Genomic DNA, 8779 nt, shown 5'->3' on the forward strand with positions numbered 1-8779 from the left:
CCAGCCCGCCGCACAGCACCACGGGGGAGCTGGGCCCAGGGGCTCCCACAGCCCCTCGCTCAGCCAGCTGCCTCGGCCCCTCCCAGCGAGCCAGCCGGATTAAAAACAGATGGGACAGAAGGGCCCGCGCTTCAGGGCAGAGGGAAACGGGCCGCTCTCCCGTTTATGAGAGGAGCCGAGACTTTCAGGCACGTGTTCCATTAACAGCAACCAGCCACTGGCATCACCCCGGCCGGCTCTGCTTCTCTCTGGCACGGCTAACAAGAGATGCACAGACATCCCCCAGGGCAGGATTTCAGTTGCGCATGTCAAGCAGCACCTACTCCTGACCTCACAGGGAGCAGGGCCCATCCCTTGTCAGCGGACTTGCCCTGTGCCTGAGGAAAGGCACCTGTGCTTGCGCGCTCACTCTCCAGGCAGCATTAGCCCAAGTGATAAAGCACGGCCTGAGCCAAGTCATGCTGAAAGGGTAAGGGGCTGGGGCTGCAGCGTGAGCTAGGAGACCCAGAGGGTCCAGCCATGTCTGTGTTCTTTTCTCCTTGGGAAGGTGGTTGCTGAATACTTCTGCTGCTCCCCATGAGATTCATTTCCAGCAAACTATGATGTTAGGATCATTCTCAAGCCTTTCATCCAACTCCCTGTAGCTCATTCCTGTGGAGGAAGCACAGAAGCAATAATTCAAGAACCAAACTATTGAGCGCACACATGGCACTACCCATTAGTCCATATGCCCCGCTTCAGTATTGTCCCCATTATTACACATGGGGATACACAAGCATGGAGTGGGAATCAGAATCCAACTCCCGGCCATGCTCAAGCCACTTGGTCATTCATCAGCTCAAAAAACAGACAACTCATAGGTCCTAGACTTTAGGTCTCCTTACCCATTACAGCTTTGCCACATTAAACGGCCTATGGTGGTGCTCTACATGAGAAAGACCATGCAGTTCAACATCTATCCATGAACGCTATTTTAATATTCAAGAAAGGACAAGGGAAAAAAAACAAGGGTCACATGGGTTCTGTTAAAAGGATTCCCTGAGTTAGACTCTCCTGGAGCCCCAAGATCGCACTCTCCAGCCCAGCACTAAGGTCAAACAGCTGCCTCAGTTATGTTTCTCAAAGCTAGATGACTTCTCCAAGATAGCAGACTAGATTGCTAGTCTGCAACTAGCAACATCTGTATATCCAAATTACAGTGAGAGAAGCAGAATAGAAGCCCTTCTGTGAGAACAGCATCTAGCACAATGAGGTCCTAAGCCATAACTGAGGTTCCTAAGTTTTTCCAGTTGGAGATCTCAGATTGCAGACATAGTGCCCATAGACATGCACACAGACCTGAGTTTCTGGAAACGTATTTGCATGTACCTGTTTTACAGCAGATCTCATCATAACTGTGGCAGCCTGTGTACAGCCGTGCCGGGTGACTCCTCTCTTCCCGCACTATCTTCACAGGATACTTCTGGAGCCTTCGGATAAGGTCCTTCATCAGGCCAAACTGGATAAGCTTCCTGAAAGAGATGGAAGAACAAAATACTCACAGAAGGGCTGTGGTCCTGGGAAAAAAAGTGCAAGTAGATGGGGCTTGGAGCAGAAGCCTCAAGTTCCTTTCACCACAGCTGCCAGTGAGAGCTCTGCTGAGTCTCAACCCAGCTCATCCTCTCAGCTGAGCCTGGAGTCTATTCAGAATGCCGAGCCTATGCCATACAACAGGGCTGGTGGTCTCAACCTAGCAGTAAGGGATGCATGGCTTTGTGGGAATTAATTCTGCAGTCAGTCTGACAGGAAAAGGCTCAAGAGGAATCTCAGGCAGGACACCCAAACTCTGATGAAGTTTCACTTTGTGACCCCCAAATGAGTCACTTCATTGCTACACTGTTCATGAGGATTTGAGGCTGCTGCCTGCATTCCCAAGTCAGTATCATTCAATGGCACCCTCACTGACAATCAGCAATGACATAGCCTCATCCCAAGGGCTGAATTCTCAAAGAGAAAGCATCATCAGACCTTTCATCCACTCGCTGGAGCTGGAGGGTGTAGCGGGAGATGAGATCCCGCACAGTTGTGCCAGGGCTTAGCCCACAGTAAAGCTGGAAGACGTCTCTCAGACTGGCTCGTTTGTGACCTATAGGGAACAAAGCCATTGCTGCAGTCCCTAGTGCCAGGATGCAGGATTACCGGTCTCCTCATCAAAGCAACGATTACGACTTTCCCTCTCAGTGGTGAGATTTTTTTCAAGCCCTTGATCACTCTCATTGCTCTTCTCTGAATTCTCTCTAGGTTTGCAACATCCTTTGTGAGATGGGTGCCCTCTGCTCCAAAGGCAGTCTAAATGACTGTTATAATGCAATTGGAATCATTAAACATACCCCCATCCCCACTTTTGCTGCAGATACATAAAGCAGATGTTGTCACTTAACTGTCTACTATGATGTCCAGGGCACCAATTTAGAAACCAGCAAGTATGATTAACAGTTTTTGCTTTAATGCAAATGCAGCGGGTATTGTGCATTGTATTAATGCTGAATGCTTTTTCCTGTCTTATGACCTACTCATCTGGCTTACTCAGGTCTCCCTGAAGTTCCTCACAGTTCTCTCTGGTTCTGACCAACCTAAGTAACTTTGTCATATGCACAAAACTGGCATCTTTCTGTTGATCCTTTCCAGATCATTAGGCTAGGCAGTAGGAGAAATTCTCTCATGAGTAGTAAAACACTGGAACAGGCTGCCCAGAAAGGTTGTAGAGTCTCTATCCTTGTAGGTTTTTAAAAGCCGGCTGATGCCATCTGTGATGATACAGTTGGGAGATGGTCCCACTTTGAGCAGGTGGTTGGACTACATGACCACCTGAGGTCTCTTCCAACCCTGATTTTCTGGGCTTAACACAGAATCATAGGGCTCCCAGGTGATGACTGTTGGTTAGAAACAAACACGTGAAGAATAAAACATTGAAATGTTAATTCCCTAGCCTTTACTACAGCAGACTTTGGAAGGAACCTGGAAGTCATGATGGGCCAGGGATCATACTATCTCTGCTCACATCTAGGTCAATTCAAGCCCACTATACCTTGCTTGGTGACATAAGACAGACATTCTTCTTGGAGGCATTTATCATCCACCAGGTCCTGGACTTTAGGTGTGGTGCAGTATACGTTTGAGTACTGGAAGGAGGGGAGGAAAGTTGGGGGAAGTGAGAGAGAAAGATATGAAACTCCCGTTCACCAGAAACCAAGGGGCCTTTGAAGCTCATGAACTAGAAAAAAAAAAAGTCAAACAAAACTCTAAATGCCTCGCAAGTGCCTTAAATTCATCGGGGGGGGCAGTAGGGATTGAAGATACTCTATTTACTAGGGCACCCCCTGGAGTAACTAGGAACAATAGCCACAAATTGACGGAGAGCAGATTTAGGCTGGACATTAGAAAGAACTTCCTCACAGTAAGGGTTGCCAGAATCTGGAATGGGCTTCTAAGGGAGGTGGTGCTCTCCCCTACCTTGGGGGTCTTCAAGAGGAGACTGGACAAGCACCTAGCTGGGGTCATCTGACCCCAGCACTCTTTTCTGCCCAGGGCAGGGGGTCAGACTCAATGACCTACTGAGGTCCCTTCCAACCCTAACATCTATGACTCTATGAATGCCCCCACCATAAAAGCCTTAATAGGGGGTAAATTCAGGTCAGAAACATAAAATTCTCCATCTTCCCAACACCAGTACCTTTTAGCAGGGGCTTTTGCTCCTCCAAATTCTATGGGAAGCTACAGAGCAGTGCCCCTCTGCTCATACCAAGTTGGGTCCAGCTGTTAAAAGCAGGAATGTTCCTGCCCGTAGGTGTTACTACAAGGTTATGGGCAGAATTTTACACTGCATGCACTTTGGTGGCCATGTTCTGCCAGGAACATCAGTGGAGTTAAAGCTATCACTAAAGCTTTACAACCTTACTTTAAGGCCCTTAGCACTAGCCTGCACTACCTGAGCAGTTTCCTTCCTGGCTGGAATCTTCTAGCCATACCCACCTGCAATATGGAGACCAGAGTCACCACCCCATAATATCTGCAAGACAGGCAATAAAACACATCAGAGAGCTCTGGTTAGAAATTACATCAGCTCCACTCCATTCCCCTTCCCCCTTAGCAACACACAGGTTTCTCTATTACTATTTATTAACTGCAGGCCCATCTTTCTGCAATGCTTTCTTTATAGGAAAGAGTGCATGGAATACTTTTCCACATAAAGAGACCAGGCTATTGAAAGGATCGGACTGTAGGGCTAAAGAAAGGGGGATAAAATGAGTTCCTTGCTTCCCACTGCTTTTGCTCTTGAGATAGCACTTACAACAGGTTCTGGATGGCAATTCGCACCAAATTGAGCTCCACGTCAGCTTCAGCTGAGATCTTCTGAACATGTCGAAATCCATCAATGTATGGCAGGATCTAGATAAGCAGCATGTGAGAGCCATTAAAGAGTGGAGTGACAAATGTGCAGGAGTGACCACGATGCATTGTGCTGATGGCTTTCCTAAACTGAGCTAGGGAAACTGCTGTAATGACACTGCCAGGAAGGGGATCTTCATTCAAAATGCCTAATTTACTTCAGTGAGGATTTTTTTCCAGTGTTAAAACAAGGCAGTGTTAAATTTATTTGGGTGCCTCAATTAAGTTAAAAGAAATCCAACCATGCTAAGTATAACTTGGAAGCTAGAGTTAAGGTGACAAGACATCTAAGTTTTTGCCTTTATTTACATTTACTTTTGACTGTAACTGCCTTCATGTATTTTTTAAAATGGGATAGCAATGTCAATATACAAACCAAACAGGTGAACATCTGGTACTAAGGATCCTGCAGCCAACATTGCAGCCACACATGAACAAACTACACTTTTACAGAACTGAATACCTGGGAGACCTTGGACCAAATTTTCAAATCTATCATATGTGCACAGAGGACTAATCTGCATTCAAAATGAGACCATAAAGAAGATTTTAGTTGGCGATGTAACACCATATCAAGGATACAGAGTAATCTGTAGATGAATTAGATCTATCCTATTTATACTTGGAAATGCCTGTAATTGGGGATAAGAGGTGAGAATCCCATGCCTGTTGACCTAACAGACATTAACCAGCCCTAGTTACCCAAATAGACCCTTCTTCATAAAGCATCCAAATCAAGCAAAAAGCAAATACCATTTATCATATTAGGTGGGAATGGCTGAGCAAAACGCAGCGGCAGCCAGCAAGATTTTATCCAAGGGAACCAGGTTCCAATACAGTCTCAGAAGACTGGGCTCCATACCTGAAGGCTTTTGCCTTCCTGTCTACTAAACAGCTGATTTATCAGCATCCCTCAGCATCTGAGCAAGGAGAGTAAGGAGTCAAGCTGTGGTTAACTCGCTGTTCATCAGATACCAGGTGCTGACTGCCTCCTGTCACATCTCCATTCAATGGACTGAGTTGCTAGAACAGGATCTGACCCTGTTAAATCTTTTCCCAATGTTTAGCCCACCCTTGTTAAGCACTCTGACCTGCTGGGTGGTGAGATCCCATTGGGAGTTAAAGAAGTCATCTTTGTCTTGGGTGAAAACAGGCACATCATACTCCTGCACAATGGGAGGGTCCGGCCGCAGTTCAATCACTTTCAGGTGAATGGTGTTTGACTCATCTGAGAGAAGACATAGGGAACAGAGATGCTTTAGGGAGAGAACTGCCTCTGAAAGCACTCAAAGCTCATAAAAAATACCTACCCTGTCTCTGACCTTTCCCAGCTTAAATCAGGGCTGGACATAAGAGTGTGTATTCTATAGTACTGTGTTCACCATTGACACCTGAAGGCAGGAATTACATGGCAAATGCCAACATCCCCTTCCACTGTCTTTGCACAACTGTTTAGTTCGATGGCAGCTACATCCATGGGCATTTAGCTTCCCAAAGTACTGCAGCCCCATTTCATTAATAAACGGACTCCCTGGTAACAGAGGCAGCAAGAGAGAAGTGCATCTTTCCCAAACCTTTGCCAAGCATATTCCCTCTCCTGTGCCCCGGCTGCCCATGAACTTCATGCTAGGAGTACTTTAGAGACCCCAAAAAAGAGCTGAGTAAAGGGACATAAATTTGGGTTTCCAAGCCCAACAGCTGCCCTCCAACAAAAAGAAACAGGTGCCACACTGGGAGGTCACCCTGCCTCAGAATTCAGAGCGATGAAAAAGCACTCACTGAGCAGCTGAGAAAGGGAAAGAGAAGGGAGCAATATTATAAATCAGTTGTTGTAACTAGCAGTAGTTACCTATTGGCAAAGTACATTTTCCTTTGGCATTTAGCTCCTCCAACAGGATGGTCATTATTGGCACCAGCTTTTGCTTACTCTCTTCATTGGAGATAAAGCCACTTTCCAGCTAGGAGAGAAGAGAGTCAGCATTACCTCCTCCCAACAGTGCTTATTGGCTGTAAGAATTTGAAACAGTGGACAGCTACCCTTGTATCTCTCCCTAAAGGTACCTTAGATCTGTTAGGAAAAAGAGGTCATAAAGACACCTCCCTGGTGTTTTTATCCTTACGGTGAAATACTAGAAAAATCTTCACTTCCTCCAAAATAACCTATACATGAGATTTCTGTAAATTCTTTAGGGGTGGGGTGGGGAAATCAAGAAATCCATTATTCAATTATTAAGATGCCTGACAGAAAAAGATGGACATATGCTAAATTTCAGACTTAGTTTTACTTCCGATTAACAGATTTAGTGGCGAGTCCTCAAGAAAACTCTCTTTGGCCATTAAGTTAGTTGAGGAGGATACGCATTTCACTTATACCACAGAGAGGCTGAACACCCATGCTGGGTATCAAATAGAATTTAACCTTAACTATGGGGTTATCACCTAGGGCTCCAAGGTTTAAGCATGGAAATGAATTTTGATCAGAATGCAACTGACACCACTTACAGTGCCTGTAAGGAAACATCCCTAGTAGGACACTTTGTTAAAAGGAGTTCTAAGCAACTCCCATCTTGAAATTTAGGATAAGAGGGAAATGGAGATTTTAATGTTGAATTTCAAATGTGCCTAGCACAAAGTACTGGAAAATATTATCTCAAGTGTGTTCACTGTCTCCTAACTTAGCCATAAAGGGATGGAAGGACCCTCCAGCTGTCATGTAGTCCAACCCCCTGAACTTTATAACATTTGTTTTTATAAGCTATAATAATGAAAATGTACTACTAATATTGAATTACCCGAGTTGCCTTGTGATAGAAGTCAAATATTGTGCGGCGATAATGTATGCCTAAGGAGCAGTGTTAGGTTATATACGTATGACCTGACTTTAGAGCAGACAGCACAAAATTACTGAGTCTGGTTTTATACAAAGTGGACACAGAATAGTACACTGGAAACCTCTCTGACCTCTAAGGTGGTAAGATAGCCAGCCAGTTTCTTTACAATAGGCTCCAGTGCACAGGTTTCAGCTCTAGCATCACAAACGAAGCCCAGGTTGAAGAGCAAGGCATTCCGGCTGTATTTCTTGTGCTCAATACAAACTGGGCAGCCAATCAGCTTCTTTTCCATGGCAGTTCTATTACAATGAAAGAGACACACAAACCATCACTGTGAAATCATGGGGGCACCAGTTCCAACTACTTCATGAAGAATTAATCCCATTTTACTTTTTAAGCAAAAATTACAGTTTGTTTTATACGAAAAGAAACATGACCCCTTCCCAAACTCACAACACTTAATCCAAGTGCAGAACAATATATTCTAAGAATCTGTTTTTCTGAGCTGTTTACACAGATTTATGAACTAACTAAAAGCGAATCCTTTAAAAAAATATCACTTCTGCCAGGCTTTGTCCCAAATAACCTTAACAGGATGCTTCAAACTTTCTGTATAATTCAAATTCACTGACATCCTGTGTGGAGGTTACCGTTGAACCCTTACTTAAATTAACAACTGTGGCATCTCCTTGCTGTTACTGTATAGGTAACAAGAGAAGCCCAGTCAAGTGCTCAAGTAAATGTGACCAAAGATAAATCAGCCCAAACTCTCAAGGAAGGGCCCATGTTCTTCGTTTTCTTGTTGCATTCCCCAAGGCCTGTGCTTTCCAGTCAGCACTGACACTTAGGGAGGTCAACAGCTCTAGTTTCAAGCAGCTCCATCCTTGTTGAAACGGCTAAGCTAAAAGCTCTCGACTGCACCTCTAACACTGGTTAAGGATGACAGACCTGGATACAGAAAGCTTCTGCTTATCTACAGCAGAGCTACAGCCCAAGCAGTAGCAAAGCAAACTTCTCCCAACTAGTAGGCTTCATCCTTCCTCACTTGGAAGTGGAGTCACAGTTCAGTACCAATGGTCCAGTCTGGTCCATCCTCAGACTTTCCCCAAGACTGTACCAAGGGGGCCTACAATGAGCACCAGCTGTGCTGGGTTCTGCAACACATACTGTTGTGCACTGGGACCAAGAGCCACTACTTACGTCATCCAGGCCACTAGACAGCTGTCAGATAGATGGATCTGTCAGCTGTGGTGGCCTTAGAGTTGTTGGGGCCCTGGGCAAGAGAGTCATTTGGAGCCCCTTAGAGGCTTAATTTTGATGATCTATAAGCAAGTTGGACATTTTCAATTTCACTCTGCCTTATCCATGAAACTTGTGAATAAGTTGAAGAAAGAACTTCCTTGCACATACTTCACCCCCCAAAAAACCTGTTACAAAATTTTGGGGCCCCCTAAAATGTGGGGCTCTGGGCAGGTGCCCAGGTTTCCCTCCCCTAAAGCCGTGACTGCTGTCAGTCTCCT

At 45.3% G+C, this 8779-nt stretch overlaps 1 protein-coding gene across 7 annotated transcripts in view; it reads right to left on the reverse strand.

The window, feature by feature from the left end:
• Positions 1-134: 134 nt before the first annotated feature.
• The window catches only part of NPRL2 (NPR2-like, GATOR1 complex subunit), a 10466-nt gene continuing 1821 nt past the window's right edge, over positions 135-8779 (reverse strand). For all 7 annotated transcript variants that reach the window (XM_019547456.1, XM_019547457.1, XM_019547461.1 and 4 more), the window contains 9 exons: positions 7390-7558; positions 6278-6386; positions 5520-5656; positions 4331-4428; positions 4012-4048; positions 3068-3161; positions 2008-2125; positions 1369-1511; positions 135-651 (listed from right to left, as the gene is read on the reverse strand). In XM_019547456.1, coding sequence (XP_019403001.1) covers positions 584-651; positions 1369-1511; positions 2008-2125; positions 3068-3161; positions 4012-4048; positions 4331-4428; positions 5520-5656; positions 6278-6386; positions 7390-7558 — 973 coding nt within the window. In that variant the 3' untranslated portion in view covers positions 135-583. The remainder of the gene's footprint in view (positions 652-1368; positions 1512-2007; positions 2126-3067; positions 3162-4011; positions 4049-4330; positions 4429-5519; positions 5657-6277; positions 6387-7389; positions 7559-8779) is intronic.

This window comes from Crocodylus porosus, unplaced genomic scaffold (genome assembly GCF_001723895.1).
Source record: "Crocodylus porosus isolate Cpor-Errol unplaced genomic scaffold, CroPor_comp1, whole genome shotgun sequence".
Taxonomy (NCBI): domain Eukaryota; kingdom Metazoa; phylum Chordata; order Crocodylia; family Crocodylidae; genus Crocodylus; species Crocodylus porosus.